This window comes from Arctopsyche grandis, chromosome 1, assembly GCF_051622035.1.
Source record: "Arctopsyche grandis isolate Sample6627 chromosome 1, ASM5162203v2, whole genome shotgun sequence".
Taxonomy (NCBI): domain Eukaryota; kingdom Metazoa; phylum Arthropoda; class Insecta; order Trichoptera; family Hydropsychidae; genus Arctopsyche; species Arctopsyche grandis.
This window is the reverse complement of record NC_135355.1, coordinates 23,005,180-23,029,439: the sequence shown is the minus strand read 5'-3', so window position 1 is coordinate 23,029,439 and position 24,260 is coordinate 23,005,180. Positions and strand designations below refer to the sequence as shown.

Below are 24,260 nucleotides of genomic sequence, written 5' to 3'. Positions count from 1 at the left end.
TTGGGGTAAAAAGTAAAAAGTAATTTTTGATTGTCAATTCAATTATGTCGATAAAATGTTCGTCTGCGACGTTTTATTCCTTTATTGAAGCAAATTTAGTAATTTTGCAGTAATTAAGTGTTATGATCATCGTGTCATACGTTGATTGATACTCGACCATATGGACTCAAATACTTAATATTGAACAATTCCGAAACGATTATCGTTATGATTTGCACTTAATGTATTATAACATATGAAAAGTATTATTATTTCATTAAATATTGACCTGAAGGTGTTGCTAGCAAGACCATGTATATATATATACATATATATATATATATATATATATATATATATATATATATATATATATATATATATATATATATATATATGTATGTATGTGACTCCAGGTCGATCGTTTCATACCAGAGTTTGCCAATTTATCTGATTTAATTTTTGAAACAATTCCTCGTAAAATTGGCCACCTCCCGTCTATTTGTCACCTCTGTTGTATATATGCATATAAATTTGGCCGAAGGTGTCGCCTTGGAGAGACCTGTAATGGCACTATGGTAAATATAGCCTTATCCGTAAACGCTGAAAATTTGTCATTTTTTTATATTCAATTTAAAACAAAAGTTTTGAGAGTTCAAAAGTCGAACACTCAAAATTGCAAGATTGTGTTATATGAAGCATAATAACGGAAAAGCAAATATAAAATAAAAATTCATTTGCGGCGCATTTTTAAAGGTTTTTAAAAATAAAATCCTACGTAAAGACGATGTTTTTTATTATCATTTCATTTAAAATACATATTTACAACTTCAATTTTTTTTCAATATAATTACCTAATATGCTTACATTTAATGAGTCGAAATGTATGGTGATTCTTATTTGAAAGACATTGTTTAAATGCGCTTATATGGAAATACCGTATGAATAAACGCACAATACTATACACGTATTTTTCATAATGGCAAGCGATTTTCTTTTGACCTGAAACAGAAAAATACCCTAGGAATAATGTTACACATTAGCTTTTCTAAAAAACATTTCCATTTAACGGCCGTTGGGTTTTTGCATCAGCGACCGAACAACCTTCGTTTTCGTAAGGCACGTACTTTTCACACACATAACGTCTTAGATTGGACCGTATCAGCCACGAGAATAATTAAAATGGTTTCGTCACGAATCTAAACGCACGTTCTAGTGAACTGTTTTTGTTTATTTTTTAAATTTCTTCTTATAAGTGATCACTCGGGCCGCTCACATCGATCCATCAAGACGGTCTGCAAATCTACGAGTATGTCCATCTCTGCTCGGGCGCTATACCGCAACTTCCTGAATCTCAATTTAGCACTGTTTCCGGTCACTCTCCCACAGTTTACATACACCCGCGGATAGAAAGGCGGTCTCGATTGTTCGACTGAGTCGCCCGCCGTACGAAACAAACATAGTAACTACACGATTAAAAAATTACAGTAGGAGGAAAAAAAATGAATCAAAACGAAGACGATGTAAATCGCGGTATGAAATCGCTAATTGCGCATGTTGCAACGGCATCTGGTACTTGAGTTGTTGCACAACAAGAGACCCTGACGCACAATTGTGTCTTCTTTTGACTGAAAAGTGCCGCGCTTCTCCGACATCTCCGTTCCTCCGGTTCCCATTGTTGGGTTCTTGCAAGAAATTGTGCGGAAGTGGGTGCGAATCTCCTCGGATTCGCACAAACGCGCCCGCCCCATTGTTCGACACCGGCCTTTCCGACAAATTCTGTAAAATATTGCAATGCAATAAATATTGAAAGAGCATTTCCTAATACGTATTTATAATTTGTCATCGATCAATTTTTTTCTACGTTGTAATATTTTATGTGTGAAAATGGGCGTTGTTGTGTGTGTATTTTTAATTCAAAGCTCGTGTTCACTCTACCGTAAAATAATAAAACGATTCGAAGTAAATTGTTTGCTTGCGTTCGATATTTCTAGATGTCTCTGTAAAAAAAAAATTAACTTATACTTACATATATTGTAGATGGCACTCTCAAAATAAAGCATATTAATTTAAATAATACACATACGTATATACATATGTACGAGTATTTTTGATGAAAACATTTTATTTAATTTGCATGTGAGGCGTTGAAATCAGTACATCTTGATTATTTTTAATATACATATATGTACATACATACGTATGTACATATGTATGTATGTGCATACATATGCACATCTGGATTCTTCTTTTTTTTAGTTTTTTTTTTAACAATTTGTATTACATTTTTATACTATGAAATAAGTGTGTTGGAACATTGGTTAAAAATATCTTCATCTTTAAGAATTTCATTCACATAATATATATTTGCGAATTCTAAACTTCTCGACAATTTTTTTGGATGAATGAATTGCAAACCCTATTTTTTTAATGTATGTATAAAAGAATAAATTCTTCTTTATGTCAATATTCGCGCAAGAGAATGTTGGAAATATTTGTATGTACTTTATTTTTGATGAATATAAATAAATTCAACAATAAAGTTTTTCATTTAAAATGAAGTTTAGTCATCTCAACACATTCCCACAAGTTTTTATTTGTCACAATTGGGTTGTCGACTGTTATGGTAAAAAAGAGGGAACATTTAACAAAAAATTGTTTATTTTTAACAATTTTCTTTATAATTGTGCCGGTTATTATTAAAGTGGACTAAGTCATTTAAGGTACCAAAAATACCATTATTTTACAAGGTAATCGTAAATGTCCACCGGTACAGGAAAGATTATATCTATAAGGCTTATGTAATCATGATGTAAACAGTGCCGTCACTAGGATTTTCAAACCACCCCTCTGGCAACCCCCCCCCCCTTCAAAATATAGTATGAGAAAAAAAAGAAGCGCCGCAGGTGAAATTTTTTTATATACAACTCTAAAATAAAAGTTCTAATATAAAAATACATGTATACTGTATACATATATTTTTATGTTGTATCAACATATTTTTTGACAAATTTACTCAAAAGTTTAATTACAAATGAAATATAACTTATTCCAATTTTATAATAACCGGCATATACATAAATATACATAATAATAGTTAATAATAATAATAATAGAAACATGAAAATTGGGTGCAAAAGTTTCTTATTTTCTTTTGTTTCTGTATAAAATTCTAAACATGAAATATTTTTGTAATTATATACTACGCTCAAAATACCCCGGACAGTGGAAATATCCAACCTATTTCTTTTTTTGGTCCACTGTCCGATGATCATGGAAAATCTTCTTTTTACAAATTTTTAATAATTCCGAACGAAACTCAATAGTTTTTGTTTTGAATATTCTGACCATTTGAGACAGAAAATCATATTTTTAAAATTTTGATTATTGAGATTTTTTCTACAAATATTTTTAAATTGTAAAATTGATCACAATATATTGAAATACTATCGAATTTTTAATCTCTTCCCAAGTTAGAACCCTATCTAATTTCATCCAAATAAAACTATTAAATAAGATAGTTGATTAGTCCATAAATTCAAAATTGAAAAAGAGGACATTCTGGGTATATTACAAAAAAGAGAGAGAACAAATAATTATGTTAAAAAAGAGAACATGTTCTCTTTAAAAGAGACCTGTTGACAACCCTAGTCACAGCAGAAAAATGCATTGTAGAATACCTACGCTGACCATTATTTTTGGATAAAATAATGGACGTATAAAAAATCGTTTTTTAACTTATTATAAAATAAATACTTATTATAAAATAATACAAAATTTTGAATTTTAATATTTATTTACACATTATTGAAATTTAAATGACATTTATGTTGATATGTGGTATACATAAATTACCTTGAAAGGAAAAACTTGAATTATTCCAGCAATTACAAACATAAAATTCAATACAAATTCAAACATGGACATACAATATTCGTCCACCAAGCCATCGATATGTATATAAATATTTATAATGTTTAGCTTCCTGCCAATCTACATATGTATGTATGTATATGTTACATTCAAAATCTATTTTCATTTGAAATATATTCCAACTGACATTTTAGGGCATTCATATTGCAATACAATTTAACTAGTAAATTATGTCTCTACAAGCGCAAATATGTACACTTTCAACAATGTGCGTCAATTGTAATATAACTGCTTCAGAATTCAATAATGCGTTAATATTTGCTAGATATTACGAACAAAGTTATTGAGTACCGTATTACGATAACTTTAAGAATGTGTTCAAAACAAAACTATGACTTTCAAACTCATTTTACTAGTCGAGTGATGTTTTCAAGAAAATCTAAACTCTCCATCTTATCTGGCACTAACTTATTGTTGAACTGTATTTTCAGTTGCAATATATTTTGACCAGTTGGAATGTAATTCGCCATATGAATTAACTCACGTGGTTAGACGGAATATATTCCAACTAGTTAAAATATATTACAACTGAAAATATACTTCTACTATAACGTATATTTACCAGGTTACCAGTTGGTACCAGGTTAGATGGAATATATTCCAACTAGTCAAAATATATTACAACTGGACTTTAAGTGTAACATATACCGGTCTCTGTGACGAGACAGAATGTTAAATTACAGAAAACGCAAATATCGGAAGGCAAAGATCGAAAATCGAGAAATCTTAAGTCGAAAGATAAAAAAATGGTGCATGGCAAACGGTATATACTCACGTACATACTCACTTAATTTGCGCGAGCAGGATACAACAGGAACAAGAGGAACAGGCTTTTCCTCCCCGTATTTATGTGCGCGCGCAGAATACGGGAGGAAAAGCATGTTCCTCTTGTTCCTGTTGTATCCTGCTCGCGCAAATTAAATGAGTATGTGCCGTTTACCATGAATCATTTTTTTTTGATCTTTAGACTTAAGATCTTTCGATTTTCGATCTTTGCCTGCCGATATTTGTGTTTTTTGTAATTTAACATTCTTGTCTCGTCACGTAGACCCAACATATACATACATATATAATATATTGATTCATCTTGTTTCAGTTTTCAAAAAATCTTTTTTTATTTATAAATTGCAATTAATTTTCCCCATGTTTTTTCGCATTGAATATATGTTCGCACGTTTATAAACATCCATACCAATTCACAGATCATTGGAATTATTAACGATGTGCGTTCTTGGCAGTTGCATGAATAAAGATTATTTTTGCGTTTTGAGAAAGGAACATTAATTACTGACAATTTCACATTTACGTTCAATACGTCTTTCACCTTTTTGTTACAACTTCGTTTTTTAAAATGGAAACTTTTGAATACATGTATTCAATCAATTTTTTTTACTCAAATATTATATTCTTTCACGATAGGTTGGAACTTTTAACATTAAATCGGTGGTAAAATTTTGTTGGTTGAATCACATTGTTTCGTTTCATAATCAATCGATTTATAATAATGATTTTACTCACTTGTAATTAAAACGTGAGAAAATAAAGCACCCATTTTGAATTTGCAATGAATCAACAACAAACAATCGGATTTGTGTTCAATGTCAACTATCAAGAAGTGTTGTGTTTCTATTTCACATGCGTTTAAAAACGCGTTTCATAATCCTTGCATTGTAAATATTTTGTTCCATTTCAAATGCTCGCATTGTTTTGCTTGTATATATTTTTTTATAATAATTGTAGGCGTGTGAAATGAAAAAGATTAGTGTTATATATGTATTTTGTACAATATTTTTTTTATTTATTAAAACTTATAAGTAATGAGATGAACAGAATGCATCTATACATAAATATAAAAAAAATACAAAAATAGTGACGACTTCATATTTCTGGCCATTTATTTTGTCGTTGTGTAAAATTCAAAAAAATATATATTAATTGAAAATGTCACAATTAATACTTTAGTGATTTCGATATTTCTTCGCAGTTTTCGCTTCATTTAGCCTAATAGGCAGTATAATATTGATAAATGTTTGTAAAGGAAAGAAATTAAATTTGGTAATCAGTTTAGCTTAATGGCTATAGCTGTAACTTCCTCCGTGGGAACCACCGTAGTTTCCTGAATAGCCATTGCTATATCCTCCTGAAAGACCACTGCTGTAACCTCCTGAGCTATAGCCTACTGATCCAGAATGACCTCCTCCAATAATTGATCCACCATGTCCTCCTCCAATACCGGAACCAAGACCTCCTCCAATAATTGATCCACCATGTCCTCCTCCAATACCGGAGCCAAGACCTCCTCCAATAATTGATCCACCATGTCGTCCTCCAATACCGGAGCCAAGACCTCCTCCAATAATTGATCCACCATGTCCTCCTCCAAATCCGGAGCTGATGCCTCCTCCAAATCCGGAGCTGACGCCTCCTCCAAATCCAGAGTCTCCTCCAAAGCCTGATGCATACCCTCCACCACCGTAAGAACCACTATTGATGACTACAGGTACTTTGACTTGTACGGGATATGGCCTATCAACTGCTACCGGGAAGGGTCTGTCAATATGTACTGGGACAGGCCTGTCAACGGGAACTTTGACGGCGTATGGTACTGGCTTTTCTACTGGATATGGTACGTTTTTGTATACTGGGTACGGTTGGGGTACTGGAACTTTAACTGGGACAGCATATGGCTTGGGAACATGGACAGTGACAGGCCTGTCGACTGGGACATGGACAGCATATGGAACAGGTTTCTCGACAGCATAGGGAACTGGCACGCGTTTCTCAACTGCGTAGGGTTGTGGAACATGAACGGGGTATGGCCTGTCGACTGGTACTTTGACTGGTACTTGAACGTGTTTGATTACTGGATAAGGTTGAGGGTATGGTACTTTGACTTCAACGGGATACGGTACGCGCTTCTCCACCGCGTAGGGTTGGGGCACTGGTACTTTCACGTGAACAGGAACGTGCTTGATAACTTCATATGGTTGTGGAACAAATACTTTAACTGGATAAGGTCTGTCGACTGGGACCTGAACTGGATAAGGCACCTTCTTTTCAACTGGGTAGGGTTGTGGTACATTAACTGGTACTTTGATGTATTCCTTGACTGCATACGGCACATGTTTGACTACTTCGTAGGGTTGGGGTACTGGTACTTTGACATGAACTGGGTAAGGTTTCGCTACTGGGTATGGCACTGGTTTTTCAACAGCATAAGGTACGGGAACATTTTTTATAAGAGTGACGGTTTTTGTGACACCGGCGATGTGACCACCGTTACTGTATCCACCATATCCTCCATTACTGTATCCTCCATTACTGTATCCTCCATTACTGTATCCTCCATTACCGAATCCTCCGTTACTGTACCCTCCGTGGCTGTAACCTCCGCTACTATATCCTCCATATCCTAATCCACCTCCCAAACCACCTCCATTGCCGTATCCAATGCTACCTCCATGTCCTCCAATACTGCTGTAGCCTCCATGACCACCACCGAATCCAGAGATTCCGTTAGAATAAACGCCTCCCGAAGATCCGTGACCTCCAATATATCCTACGTCCAATCCACTGATACCATAGCCATATCCAAGGTTGAGTAAACCGCGTTTGTCTAATTTCTTTTCAAGACCTTCTTTCTTTTCGCTTACTTTTTTGACATCTTCTGCGACTGCAAGAGCCAGAAGTAAGATCGTTATGAAGATCTAAATAAACAATAAAAAAAATAAAAGTTATATAGAGTAGGCGGTTGAAAAGTTCAGTATTGCAAAAGTTGAATGGTTTAGCGAACATATTCTCACGACCCAGTGAATAATGGAAACGAAAGAGAAAAAATTAGCGAATCGTGAGGCAGCGCCTTGTCTCCATTTCAGGTTAAGTTTCATTGTTTTATGTAACTGATGTAATGTACTACAATTACTAAACGATGACACAGGCATTGATAATTTATCAACAAGAAAACTATTTTTTTTAATTAAAACACAGTTGTAGTCCTGATGAAATATCCACTCGTTTTTTTAAATGCATATAAATTTTGAAATTTTGTTCGAAAAGATTAATTATATTATAAATTTAAAGCAGAATTTCAATGATAACGCTTTTGAACTATCAGTAGAAGACACACGGGTTAGAAATTCACCCAGGGTGAAAGATTTTTCTTTCGTTTTTTTATCATATGTCATATTATATGATTCTAACAAACGTATTGAATAGGGTTATTATCGTTACAACAAGTGTTATTGAGAAATCGTCATAGTCATAAAAATCAAAGCGTTAATTGCCTCGGCACTCAAATGTCAAGGCTCTACGGGCATTATTTTTTCATTAACGTGATTCCGGTGCAAATTGAGATAATTCCCTGTAATACCATCCGTTTCGTTTGGACCGGTTGCCTAATCCGCGCAAATTGTAAAATTGTGTGATAGGTCAAGTGTTTATTTGCAGTGCGACGTAACCTTTTGTGTGGCGAACGACTAACGGCACGGGTTTTGCAATGTTTTTGCTCTTTTGCCGTGTGCATTATAATATATACAATATATCGACGAGAGTGGCACTCTCGCTTTTAACGACCCACAATGCTTCACTGACAGGTTGTGTCCGTTTAACCCGGTTTAAAGCGAGGCATCGATCGGTTTAACGACCCATGCGAGATAAACTGCAGTTACGTGCTGTTAGGTCACCGTCTGAGCGTCGTCTTCTCGGCAATTGTCTACGACGCGGTTATTAGACTGTGAAAAGAGATTAACCGACCGCGGCGAGTAAACAAACTGGACCTCATCGCATTCAATGAATGAACCTCGACGAACAATTTACCCGGAAGAAAGTGAAAACGAACACCTTCTTCCCACTTAGACACTCAATCGGTTGTGACCGACACTATCTCTTTACAAGCGTATCGCATTACGATTGATCTATTTTATATTCAATGTCAAAATCAACTACATACATATATGTGTTATAATTGAACCGTGTATGAACTTCATATCATCTTCTACATATGTACATACATACATAGATAGAATTTCAGGACACTCAATACTCACAAGCAAACATTTAAACGTCGAATTAACCCTCTTTAATTAATGCGATTTAACTTAAGCCAGTAAATAAAAAGATTTTGACATATGTAGGTAGCTTAAAACAAATTCAGCCTGTTTAAATGAATAGTATAAATTCGATTATTATATTAGTTACGTATGAATAATTCCAAACTGGTTTAATAAAACTGGGTTTTTACACAAAAATAATGTTGATTTTTTTTGTTTCCGTGTGAATAATTCGACCTTTCGCGAGACGAATTTTAATATTTGTCCGCATTTAATCTGAAGGATAATAGTCCAGTCAAAGCTGTATACATACATATGTATGTTATAAATATGCGCATACGTTTTATACATAAGACTGTGAAAATAGCTTTCTTTTTTATATGTATATGTACATGTCGCAGAGTTGCGTAGGATTGCAACATATTGCACAATAACCGGGAACGATTTTTCAATTGAGTGGACACAGTGAAAATGCGGGAAATCCTCGACATGCCACAACGGTAGCTTCTTGTTAATGACATACATACATAAAGGTGTATTGCCAATGGCAAGTTGACCGTATAACGATTGTATTTTCGCAATAGTCCCTGACGTCGACGGACATTGTACAACTATAGTGTTGTCCTTGCTTTGTGACATTTTTTTGATTTTATGATTATATTATACAAAATTCGTTGGAAATACCGAAATTTTTTCCTCAAAGATTACTTATCAAGGTAATTCAGGATAATTGGCATTTACTCTAGTTCGCATTAATATTTTTAATAGAAATTTTTTATCCTTGCCGTTGATTAATAAAATATGTACTCGTTTACGTGCCCAAAATTAACTGAGAATATGTTTTGTATAACCAATAATAATATTGAAATTTCAAACTGCCTGTCATTCATTTGTATGTAGGTATATACTCTTTCACAATTCGGAAAAATCCAAGTTTTCCCATAAAATTTTCTTTTCAAATAATTGTGTGCTTTTACTTTTTATGCAACACATCTGTCATTTATTACGTATAGTACAGAAATAAATGTACATTAAAAGTAATCGTATATGTATGCATGTAATATCTAAGCGTAACCATTTATTTTCTTATGAGACGTTACATCAACTATTCACTTGATTCTAACTTGGACTGTTATCAATATTATTATTGCGTTTACTTTCGTGATGATCGAGTATATAATTAACAAAAGTATATTGGAATTATAAACGATTTGATTCGGTTATCGATGTTGATGGAATTTAAATTCTAAAAGTTTCACTACGTAATCATTACGTTTTGAGGCTAATTTTTGCATTTTTATTAATGCCAATCCACGCAATTGCAGCTTATATATGTACATATATTTATGATTTCAAAATATCTAAGTTCGTGGGTTAATTTTGTGCAAATTAATTATGAATTATTTTCTAATTAACAAAACAGATTATGTTAAACAAATTTCTAGATAAGTAAATGATTTTATTTTTATAATTTTCATTATTTTTATTTGAAGTTATTTTGACATGTTTATATCTTAGATATCGCCTATTGTCATTTAATAAATAAACAAAGATATACATATGTATGTATGTACATATATACATACATAGCAAATGTCACGTCACCATTAGAGCTTTCGATTTCATCAAACTGAGCTTAATATTAAATTCCAAATTAATTTTAAATTTAAATTCATTCCTACATTAAAATACGTAAAAAAATTGATCACACATCCCAAAGCTCCCGAGTGGAACTGTTAAGTACATTTATCACTGACGACGATCTTCATTGTTTCACGCGATTCGTTGTGGTTTTGAAGATAAACATCGTGGAGATGAAGATATCATATTATATAATCGTTAACATTGACATAAATACAACATTTATAAATGGGTCACGCATATATGTACATATAACGTACGTATAACGATATCACGAAGTTACGCAAAGTTAATAAAGTTGAATGTCACTGTGTGTGTGTGTTTGTCACATAAACGAGCACTTTTGGGGTCTGAGGTCGCAGGTCTCGGTGACTCACCGTCGGCTTCATGGTGAACACCAGTGGTGATGATGTCCAGGGAGCAAACTGGATGCTGCGACCGACATAGCAGTCGCTTTTATACTGCAAATTCACTTTCGCTCGCGGCCTGTCGTTAAAAATCGTGCGGGTTGGACACAAGAGATTACCTCACATGAACTTGATTACCGCAGCTTCAACCACCCGCCCACCCATTTCACACATGAGAATCCACGGGCATATTTACATAGATCCAGAACAAAGTGCTTTTTCCGTTTGTTGCAAGTACTAAACGAATCCAAGCTTTTATTATATGCATAGCATGTACATATGTACATAGTTCTGAAAAATTCAAGTTTAGTTTTTATGTATTTTACTGTCATTCTACATATGATACTAAAATGAAGAAAGTATGAATTTTAGCTTTGTTTTGATTTTTTTTATTTATTTATGTACACGTTTTAAATATGAAGGTATTAACGAAAAAAATATTCGGTGTTGTATTATTTATATGTACATACATATAAATGTACATGTATTTATGAGTAAAAATGTATGTGTAATACACTTTCTTTATCCAGAACTAAGTGATAGTGTTAATTCGATAAGTGGATATATGTACATATATTTATTTCAATTTTTACTAAAAAGTTCAAGTCAAGTTTCCATATCTAAATTTACATTCTTAAGAAACTCAAGTGTATGTAGCTAGTGTGAAATTAAAATCTTTTTATAAGCACAAATATTAAGAATAATATTTCAAGTATTCACATGTGTATTAATCAGTCCAATCAAGATCAATGATCTAAGTACAATTTTCGTTTAGATTTTTTTCACTATTGATACCCTTTTCAGTGCCCTATTTTGTATTTCATGTCATTCACTATAAACTTATGATGAATTTATTGTTATATATTTGAATGCGTTCATGCTTGTGTTGTATACTTGTATGAACTATGTATATTATGATTGTATCTTTGTCTCAAAAATTGGGAAACCATCACCAAGACGATATTGAAGGTGAACTACTCTCGATACAATTGATACATTCTCTGAAAGTACTTTTTCCAATTCAAATGTTAAATTTACAAATTGTATAAATTGAAAGATTGTTGTGACAGATAAAGAAGCTCCTTCTGTATATTTATATAGAAGTAATGAGATGTCATTGAAATATTTAAAATCAATTTTAATACTTTCACCTTCATAGCTATTTAATCGCGATAGAATTAAAATATTAAAATTTTCATTTTCATTTCGACGCATGCATGATTGAGTTTTTTTTATTTAAAATAAAATATTGTCAATAAAATTCAATATTCTCCCAAATCCGGTCATGTTAATTATAGGTAAAAATATCCTCGATTAACATTCAAATTTCAATATAATTTATACGAACAAAACATATAAGCGGTAAAGCACATACATAAGTATGTACATATGTGTAAGATGCATCCTTATTTATAATTCGAATAATTTTAATGAATTTAATAACCAAATCCGTTTAAAAGTTTATATTATGATAAACAATAGTTTTAAAGTACATACATACATATGTACATACTACATAGGGCATTTGAAACGATAGATAGGGATATTTTGTTAAAAAAATGTATAAACTAGGAATAAGGAATATAGCTTTAGATTGGTTTAAGGGTTATTTATGTAATAGAAAACAGAGGGTGAAATTAGGAAATGAAATATCTTGTGAAGTTAATATACCCCATGGAGTACCACAAGGATCTAAACTGGGACCTCTGCTTTTTATTTTATATATTAACGATATTATTAAAACAGTAAATAATTGTAAGATTCATCTTTTTGCGGATGATACATTAGTATATATGTACATACATATATTAGGTAAGAATGCAAAAGAGATGTGTGATATTTTGAATGTGGAATTGAACAATATAAATAAATGGTTGTGTGTAAATAAATTAAAAATAATATTAATATAACAAGAATGATATGGAAAAATAATTAAACTGGTGTAAGTGAAGTGAAAATGGATGACAAAGTAATAGAGATTGTCGATAGCATTAAATATTTAGGTATTTACATAGATTCAAGACTGAATTTTAAAGTACACGCTGAATATATATTATAAAAAAATGACTAGAAAAGTTGGTGTTTTATGTACATAGGTTAAGAAATGTTTTACGTAGAAAAAGTAAAGTTTTTGTCTATAATACAATTGTCGTTCCACATATTGTGCCACTGTGCTTAACTTGTTTAGTGGCCAAGATTTAGGGAAAATACAAAAATTACAAAATATAGCTATGAGAGGTATTTTGAATGTTGGCAGATTAATAAGTATTAGAAGTATGTTAGATGAATTGGGATGGTTGAGTATTAGTAATAGCTTAAAGCTAAGGACATTATCGTTTGTTTATACGCTAAATCATGAGTTATTACCCGATTATTTTAAGGATTACAGAATAAGAAATAGAGATATTCATAATCATTACACTAGAAATAAGAATAATTTAGTTGTAGGTAGAGTAAGAAAAAGAAAGACAGCTGGGGGGGTCTTTCACAGGGACAGTACATATAAGTTACAGTACATAGAATTTTAGATTTAAGTTATTAAGATTTATTTTTTTTTTAATTAGCTAATAGCTAAAATTATATATAAATAAATAAATAAATATGTTTATAAAAATATTAGAACTACAAATTGATTTTTAACTCTTTAATTTCACATGAATACCTTTAATATTAAATAACTTTTGACTTCAAGTATAATTAAGTAAATTCATTTACTTAAAAACAAATTGATTATTTTCACAAATTAGTGAAACATTATTTTCTCTAATACTTAATTCCTATAGATTCTTTGTAGATAAATATCATTCGTTTCACATATTTTGATTGATTATTTTTTTCGTTTTGGTTCATTTTTCATGCACGCCACCGATCACATAGAGTAAGTGCAATCAAACTTGTTTTCAATTTTCCCACACTTAATTGCTTCATAAACTTTAACGATTTATTAAAATAAATATGAAATTTTCTCGTTTATTACTTGATCTATATACTTATGACTTATTTATCCATGAGTTTTTATACTATGTTCAGCTTTATTGATATTATGATTAAAATTTCACATTGTTAAAAAAATATATTTCATTCTTCAGTTGTCTTCATGAAAACCAATTTAATTTACAAGAAATTTCACTTACAAAAGTTTTGTTTTACGGTAGAAAAAAAAAAAGAAAATCGCTTAATAAATCCATCAATGCCAATGCCATGACTTTTAATTGTACTTAAATCAACCGGAAATTAACAGTAATGAACTGCATCGAAATCGATTATTTCAAGTGAAATTAAAATTTATTTACGGATATCGTTAATTAAAAAAGCTATACATAGTTTTACAAATCATTGCACCCCGGGGTACTATGAAATAGCATTGATTGTTTTCCTACAAAACGAAGCAGAACGTTTGCATATGTAAAGATCATCAATGAAATACTTCTATAAATATCATCAGTAAAATACAAATAAAAAAAAATTGTTTCAACAGAAATCCCTTTTAGTTTTTACATACCTCCTTTGCATTTTTGTTTAATATATAATACATACAAATGTATGTGTTTTGTATTATATTGTATGTAGGGTTTGCAATACCGGTATTACGGAAACCGGGATCCCAGTATTTTAGCCAATTTCCAGATACCGAATACCGGTTTTCAAAACGCGATATACCGATATTTTGATATAAAAACTTAAGCAAATTTGAATGTAAATATAATTGCTTTCAATTATGCACGAAGATTCCATCAAGATTGAGCTATTCCAGCAATGATGCACTGGAATTTTTAAGGTCATATTTTAATTCATAGAATCCATAAATCTAAGGTACCTATTTGTAAAAATTGAAATTAAATGCTTATGATATATTTTTCCCCCTTTAAAATCTCTTAAATATTAATTATTTATAGGGAGCCTGGAATTTAGGTTTACGTAAATAAAACAAGAGTAAACTGCCACTCCTGGTTGACGGATGCTTACTAAAGTTTATACATAACTTGGTATTAAGCTTAAACTGATAGATATGAAATTTCAGTTCAATAAACTAAAAGTTTTCTGAGAAAAACATAAAAATCCTCGATTCTCTAGAGTAAAAGTACTACTTCCGGTTCAGATAAAAATATTCACAAAATATAAAGTTATAAAATTTATGAAATGAAAAAATTTCAGTTCAATGCAGTTAGCGGTTTGGGAGATAATTGAATTCAAAAACTTAAAAAAAAAGGGGGCACCTACATATAAGGGGAGGTACCACTTCCGGTCAACTTGAAAATTTGAAAATACGTCGTGTCCATAAGAATTTCAGTAACCAATAACCCTAAGTTTCAGTTCAATAGGACTAACGGTGTTCAAAAAATCCCCAAAATATACAGACAAACCACACACATTTTTTTTGGATCATGAAAAGTTCGAATCAGTCAAGTCAAAATCTCGAGTTTGAATTTTTGCATGATCACAAAACTTCATCTATTGTTTCTACGTACATAGATAAAGTAAAAATGCTATAAATATATTTTTCATACTAAATTTATTATGAAACTGATCTTAAATTATTCCGTTCTCAATTATTTCAAGTATCAAAATTCCATTGTCCTTTTTTGCAATACCGGTTTTGATATTTACAATACCGGTTTTACTATTTATAATACCGGTATTGATATTTTGTCCGGTATTGCAAACCTGAATTGGATGTATTTAATTATCATAAGTGACCTAAATTCGTGACCTAAATATGAACCCGATTACCATCACCGAGAAACCTCATACGATTCTTGTATCACAATTTGGTCATTTAGTCATAAGAATAAATAATAATATTTATATAGTACTTTTTTATAAATATATGTACCTTATGGTGATTTAAGTGACGATATTGTGCAACTGTCGCATGTGCATCTTAAATGAACATTCGATACGTCATTTTCGCACTACGCATATATGTATATCTGTATAATTACATAATTGAAAAGTTATATTAGATGTTTGTTTCCATTTATTCTTACGTGCGATGCCGTTTTTCGCAGACGAAATGGCCACAATACATATAATTGTGTTCTTTTTCACACATCAATTGTGAGAAAAAATACAACACTTAAATGCGTTTATGTCATTTCGATTGTTCGTTTCTACGGACGTTCTCTCGGTCTTTATATGCGCTAACTAATTGTCTTTGCATAATATGTACTGTGAAGTCGCTATTTTAATACATTGATACATTTTCTGAATCGCGAACTCTCTAGTTAATGTGTGCTTAATTTGATTGTTTTTAATGTATAATTTTGGAAGTAAGCTTAACCTTTTTAACTCGAACATGACCTATCTTAACACGATGATGAGTTTTACTTCAATTAATCTGTAATTGTCAGTTTGTCTAACAGAACTGGATTCCGTCTGAATATAATTTATTTTTCATATATGTATATACAAATGTATAAGTAATCGACAAGGATGTGCAAAATCTATGCAAATTGACTTCTTAAAAACTTTTAGGATAAGAAACAGTATACCTGTTTGTTTTTTTTTACATATCTTTTGCATATGTATGTATGTATACATGTACCTACAACGCACATCCTTGATTGTGGTATTTTTATTATATTTTTAACTTTCATTGAATTGCTCAGATGTCGTAAAATATACAATGTTAATGTATTTTTTTACTGTGTATATATTACTATATTAATAATTTTAATCAAGTATACTGATTTTATTGAAGTACATAATTCATAAATTACCGTGATTTTGACTACGTCAATTTATAAAAGTTAATATCATACGTTCATTCCAATTACAGTCTGCAAAAGAATTTTTGCTTTTGATTTTCTGTGAATTTATACAGTGCGAGTGCAAGTTGTTTAATAAATAATCGTATCATAAATAAGTGTGGATATTAGCAAAAAGAAATAAGTTTTTTGTTTTTCATTTTTTTTCTGATTTGGTCATTCGACGTGTGCTGTTCTCAAGTAAAATTTGCATTTCAGAATGACACTGATTTTGACCATCTTTGAAGAAAGTTTATTTACACAACTATTCGAGAACTTAAATATATCTAGTACTAAACATAAAAATGGTCTAGATTATGGCTTTGTGTTTATAATAGTGGCTCGTGTCACCGATTGTAGTCTAAAATTTTCGCAATCTTATCGAAATGGATCGAAGAGATGACGACACTTGTTTCACGAGGGAATAGGGCAAAGTTCGTCGATCAACCCAATTTATATCGGCTGACATCAGAGTCGTTAAGTTTCGGAAAACCTTATCAAAAAATCTGTATCATGCAAAATCTGATTAGAGGCTGACGTCAAGATAAACAGACAAATTTAGAACCAATTTTGAACACTATAGATTGTGTAAATTTAATCAAAAATTGCCGAAAAAGTCGACACAATTAACATAATTTTGAATTGCACGTGTTTAACACGTTCACCGTGAGAAAGGATAAATTGAAATTAGAGTTGAATTCCAAACGGCTAATATATCAACAGCCATGACGAAACCGAACTCATCATATAAGTAATAAATCAAGAGCACGTCATAAATTATTACGGTGTTGTCTTATTAACGAAGTTAATTATTTCATTGAACACGCTTAAGAAGATTAACAACATTAAATACACACATTTACGTAAAATCTGAATGGAATATTTTACTCAAATTATTTTATTGGAGACTTGAATGCATCTATGAACGAAACATATGTACATATGTACATGCGTATGTAAGAATTTTTTTTTAAAATTATTAAGATTATTTTTGACATTTTGGGAATTTCATTCATTTAGTATCTATGTCATCGTGGCTTGAGTGAAAGGAGATAGCCATGAATGAAAAGTAAATATAATGGATGATGGGTTTTTTGGACGTCTATATTTTTTTGCATTGATCTTTTTTTACATCAGGCTTTGAGTATTCGATACACGGGCAAGATGTAGACCTGGTGATCAACTCTTGGATGAAGGACAGCGGATGTTGGTCCACCGTTCCATTGCCGTGCGAAATAATGGAGAATGTCAGTTTATCAACATTGTTACTATATATTGCTAAAATTCATCAAAAATTTATATGAAATCAATATAAGACAATCATCTTCCACATCTTTAGCGACAAAATGTCATTAGTAGCCACACGACACTAAAATATGTTGAGGAACTGTATGTATTTTGGTTTTTAATATTTAAAAATTCATATTACGTTATTTGTGATTATTTCGCAAAATTTAAACGACATAAATAGATATATACAGAAAAATTTTGTTCATGTCTTATTTATCATAAATAATTAATAACATCGTTTTATATATGTATGTCATTAAATTTTATTAGTGTTTGAAATTTATAATTTAAATGTTAACCATTGAAATTTAAATTATAAAAGTGACGAAATTTTGTGAAAATTTATGATTTTTTTCTTATTTATGTTGTACTGATAAGATTTACAAGATACTTTTTGAGATGAATTAATCAATCGAATCGATATTAAAATCCGATTTTATATCATATTATAATGGCTACATTCGCTTCACGCTTACTTGTGTCTGTTTTTAATTACGTATTTGTCTGTTTTTAGAATATCTTATCCGTTTGATTCATCAATAATAATTTTTGATAATAATAATAACAATAATAATTTTTGAGCTTTCCTCTTTTATAATATTTTTTATGAGTTAACAAGGCACCTATGTACTATGTAGTATATTCATAGGTTTATTTCCATTCAAGGGTTCACGAAAAAAATCATGCGTTTTTGAAATGATAGAAAAATTTGCTAGTCAAAAGTTTTCTCCAAACCATAAATGTACATATGTAAATATATATGCATTTACATTTAAATATGTTTTGGAAACATATATGTACATACATTTTTTATGTATGAATATAATATAATATCAGGGCTGTGGAATCAGTTCAAACTTTACCGACTCCGACTCCACAGCCCTGTATAATATTACAGACCAATGTATCCGGTATCATCCCACATAACATTACTTATTGCTAAACTAATGTTAAGTGTTATGGATCTAATATTGAGATCGTGGGTTTATTTGAAAGTTCCTAAATAATCGCGAATTTTATGTTTGTAAAATACCAATTGAAGATTGATATATTGTGTATGAAAAGTACCTTTCAGGGATCATGACGAATTCATTGATGTATACAAATACATATGTATAAGAAATATTATTTATTTGAGTATAAATATGTGTTTTATAGAATTTCGCAATAAAAAGGTCCTTGAACTTTTATTATATTTATATATACATACATATGCATATTATTATATTATATATGTATGTATATATGTACGTGTCACCAGTTTGTAGTAACAATTTCAAATAACGAAAACTTTTCCCACAATTTCAAAAGGCGTGACATTTATATGGGTGGAATATATTAAAATTTATTTATTGTTTTCAAAATATTTCACTTTTGATTTCGAATTAAAGTAATTTCAATGTTTCGTATTTATTTATAAAAAAAACTACTATATTATTAATAACTATTTAAGATTTGTACTTTCATACATTGTATATGTTACAGTTGAAGTGTATCTTTAATTTGTAATATATTTTGATTAGTTGGATTATACTTCATCTAATCTAGTACCGTTATACCGTTATAATTGAACTGCATTTTCAGTTGTAATATATTTCGACTAGTTGGAATATATTCAGTCTAACCCACGTGAGTTGATTCATATGGCGAATTATGTACATTCAAACTGGTCAAAAAATGAAAATACAGTGCAACTACAAGTTGTTACCGGGTAAGATGGAGAGGTAAAATTTTCGCGAAACCAACACTCGACTAGTATGTACATATGTACATACATACTATATTGAGTTGGAAAGGCATTTTTTTTTTTTATATTCTTAGTTATAGTAGTATTCATTGCAATAATTCGCAAAACAAACATTTTATTAACGCATTATTGAATTCTAAAGCATTTGTAAAAACATCGAAACTGTCATCGGAAAAAACATAAAACTCAAATTTTATGTAACAACTGGTGCACAATGTTGAAAGTGTATTTGCACTTGCAGAGTTATAATTTACTAGTTGAATTGTATTCTAATATGAATGACCTAAAACGCCAGTTGGAATATATAACAAATGAAAATACATTTCGACTGTAACGTATATGTACATATTTATGTACATACATATTTATGTATATTATGTACATATGTACATCTGATTTTGTATGTTTTTTGTTGTGTATTTTGCTTAAACTTCACCTGTATGTACCTATTCATATGTATGTACATACATATATGAAAAGGAAGTATCATTCATCTGTGGACATTTATATATTTATATATCGGAAGTTGTGCTAATACGACACACTCGTATGCATTATTATTAAGGTGATCGTGTGCAGTGCTCGGTCGGAATGCAATTGCACAAACTGTCGTGCCGTTTCTTGCGAATATAATGGCACGATACGGATCACAAAAATATTCGTATGTGTGCAACCTGTCCTACCCTAACGTTTTGTTTTTTAATTGTTGCGACGGCGATCGTTGTATGCAAAAGTGTTACGACACACACACACACACACGCTTACATACATACATACATACATACATATGTGCATATGCACTTAGAGAGAGACCTATAAGACATATCAACAGTCCATTGTCGGCTCGATGGGAAATACAGAGTCGCGGATAACCATCTGATTTTATGTTACAATTACAAATGGACTCATTTTCCTATCGGTCGTGGCAATTTGTTATGGTTTAACCGCGTAGACGAAATATCAGTTCACGGTAAACACTGCAATTAAATCATATTTTGATATGGGCAAAATTTTGATGTTTATCGCTCACAGTACATTGTACATATGTACATACATGCATATATGCATAAATTTAGTCAGCTTTTGATTAGACTATAATTTATATGAATTATTGTAAGTCAGTAGAAACAACCTATTTCTTCTTCTAAAATCTTTCTATTCATAATTTAAGATTGTGACCTTTCTGGAATGAATTCTTGAGCAATTTCATCACTTATGTACATATAAAAACCCCACCAGCAGATATTTAGTAGAGTTCATCATCCGGTTCTTTCTCTTCGTCCTTCAACATTTTCAATCACCATCAACCTCTCTAGATTATTGTTTTCTCAAATAAACAGTGGGTAGTTTTTTTTCTTACTTATTTTCTTTTTCTTTAAGTCTAAAGTCTAACTTGGGGTTTTTTTAATTGATATTTTTCTTTCACCAGCGTTCCTATAAACAATTATCATCCAAGTAAATTTATTTTTCTTCGATATATGCTTATTTTCTTTTTTTTTTATATTAACCTTGATCTTATTATCTATAGACCACAGTGTCGACCCCTTCAATTCTTTTGATTTCAACGGGTGGTTTCGAAAGGTAATTTAAAAACGAATAAAAAATAAAGTTATATTGCATATACATACATATGTATATACACCCAGCGCAAAGCGAAGCTTATCAGTTGCATCACATGCAAATAACGATATATTTTAAAAGACTAGGAAAGGAATTTAAAATAACAGTTTTCGTATTTTTTTCTACAACTCCTCTTCGTCAATATGCAGCAAAAAAAACGATTTCATCAACAGATAACATTATGAGGCGAATCATTGTAAATTTGGAGTACAAATGAAAATTTTTTTTATACCTCGAGTAGATTTCATAAATCAAAAAATCGATAAAAACGGATTTTTTTTTCTTCTTCAAGCTTTTCAACATATCAAGTAGACTTCAAATAATAATAGGGAATACAAATAAAATGGTTTTTTTATTGGAATATTTAATGGGACCCTCTTTGTTTTTAATAAATAGTTTTATTCGTTTAAGTAGTGATTCATATTATTTTTCTAATAATTCATCACTAATTTCATTGTAACATACATCATAAATAAAGTATTTTAATTAATTTATTGTTTTTGGTTTGTTATCTTTCGATTATATTTAGATCCAAGCTGTTTCTTGGCCATTCAATGGAGTTTATACCTAAACTATCTTTATCTTGATCGATATTTAAATAAAAACCAAATGGTGATATACCAATGCATTAAAAATAATTAAAATTAATTGTGAAAACAATTTGAATACTCTCAAATTTTGAACGATGCGCCGGTGCTGAATCATCGTGAAAGACAAGATCCTTAACCATTACCGATAAGCCTTCTAATGTAGGAATAAAGCTTTTGTCGATGATTTTTATATACTCCTGTGAGTTGACTATCCCATCTGGTTTAATGATTGACCCAACACCATACGGTGTGATGGCCCCCAATACCATACCATGGCGAATGTTAAACAGTTAGCGCTAAGCACGATTCTTTATAGCGTTCGCCTGATTTTCGTTGTACTAGCGCCATCCCATCTGATCCAATCAGGTTGAATTTAGATTCATCTGAAAAAGTAATTGTCTCCCAATCTTGAACTGTCCAATTTTTCTTCTCTTTGGCCCACCAAAGACGAGTATCCTTCATTTTCTTCGTGAGGAGGGTTTTTTTTTGCATGGCGCCGTTAGCATAGACCAAGTTCATTTAGTTTATATTGAACTATTCTAAGGCTTACTGTTTTTTCCAACTTCAATGAACTCGAACCTAATTTCTGACGTAGTTTTGAAACTGTTTTGAAGTAAAATTCTCTTTAAAATCCATTCGTCTCGAGAAGTCAGTTTTTTTGCCATTTTTCCTCTTTCGACAGGTGTTATGTCCATTGTTTTTTTATACGTCTTAAAACATATAGTTATTGTAGGTAGAATGCGTCCCCGTTCGTCGATAAATTTCCGCAAAAGAATAATTTTCCTCCCAGAAAGTGACAATTTTTGATTTCTCGACGATCGACAAAAATTCATATTTCACCTTCAACGCTCACAACACTTAAAAAAGACACGCACTACTTGAAAGTATGGGGGAAACTGACTTTAAAACTTTTTGACTACAATACGTTGAGGTATGCTGAAAACAATTGTAAAAGTATAAAAACAAAATTGCCAGAAAGTGAGATCCAATAGGGCGAAAAATGGGTCATTCCGGTAAAATTTGTGACCGATAAGCTTCGCTTTGCGCTGGGTGTATATGTATATGTAAGTATAATGTAAGGTAATTTATAGGCGCACGCGCACGTAATATTAATCGTAATAAAAAATGGCACATTATACACTTAGCAATCCAACCCGTTCGAAATGATGTATGAATGTGTGTGTGTGTGTCCACCTCTAGAATCCAGAATCTGAAATAAAATATATGTATGTATGCAAGTCCTTGCTCGCTCGCTATCCATCACAGTGCGGCAAGTGTTAAAAAGTATTTTTGATGATATTCAAACAAGTTTTTTTTCTACTAAGAAATAATTTTATTTGTACTCATTCAGTCATATGTATATATGTATGTACATAAATAATAATTCTCCAATTATTTGAACAAAATAATGTGAATAAGAATTCTTAAACGATTTTCGAGTAAAAATATCACTGAGTAAACTACATAATCGGCTAATTAGTTTTAACTTCTTGCCTCTGTTATGTTTAATGAGCACTTATGTATCTGTGTATGTATGATTAATCGCTGGATTTGGGTACAAGTAAGTGGCTTAAGAATACGAGTTTTTTAACATGTGCAAAATTTATAACTATCGTTGATTATTTCATCGAAAACGATGAGTCAATAAGTAATTTATTGTTTTTATTAGTATCAGGGCTGTGGAGCCGGCGTTGGATCGATTAAAAATCGAACATTTATTTGTTCAATATCAATAATTAAACACGATTCCAGTTCATTATGATTGTGCAAACAGGCAATGTAATATGCACATATGAGTAAATGAAACAAATCTATCATAATAACCTTAGCTTGTCAATTCCGAAAACATCGTTGCAACTAATAATTCATTTCGATATGACCTAAATTAAAATAGTGATTTTGCAAGAAGAGTAACAATTTTCAATCTACATACATATGTATGTACATGTGTATAAACTAAGAGCTGTCTAATTATCACAAACCGAAACGTAATTCTTCGATGTTTGGTATGTGTATATCTTTTATTTCACAAAGCCTTATCTATTAATAACTTGTGTATGTATTGGAAACAAAAGTGTAAATTGTATAACGGCGGAAACATCACTCAGCCAACATTAAATATTGTTCAGTTTTAATTTATGGTACACACGTGGGCATAAAATAAAAAAAAACTATAATTCATTAATTAATTAGTTCATATTTTAATGTAAAAAGTACAATAATTAAAAAGTATAACGAAAAAAATAGCATTTAAGAAC

The 24,260-nt window shown here is 31.0% G+C and overlaps 2 protein-coding genes across 2 annotated transcripts in view; one reads left to right on the top strand and one right to left on the bottom strand.

Annotated features, from left to right (window-relative positions):
* Nucleotides 1-24,260, top strand: part of Ance-3 (angiotensin-converting enzyme Ance-3) — a 97,914-nt gene that overhangs the window by 46,906 nt on the left and 26,748 nt on the right. The gene's annotated exons all lie outside the window — the stretch shown is intronic.
* Nucleotides 5,682-11,060, bottom strand: LOC143919598 (uncharacterized). The gene is made up of 2 exons (XM_077441992.1): nucleotides 10,979-11,060; nucleotides 5,682-7,619 (listed from the first exon to the last, which is right to left on the bottom strand). Exons 1-2 carry the CDS (start codon nucleotides 10,988-10,990, stop codon nucleotides 5,982-5,984), a joined length of 1,650 nt encoding a protein of 549 aa, XP_077298118.1. The 5' UTR covers nucleotides 10,991-11,060; the 3' UTR covers nucleotides 5,682-5,981.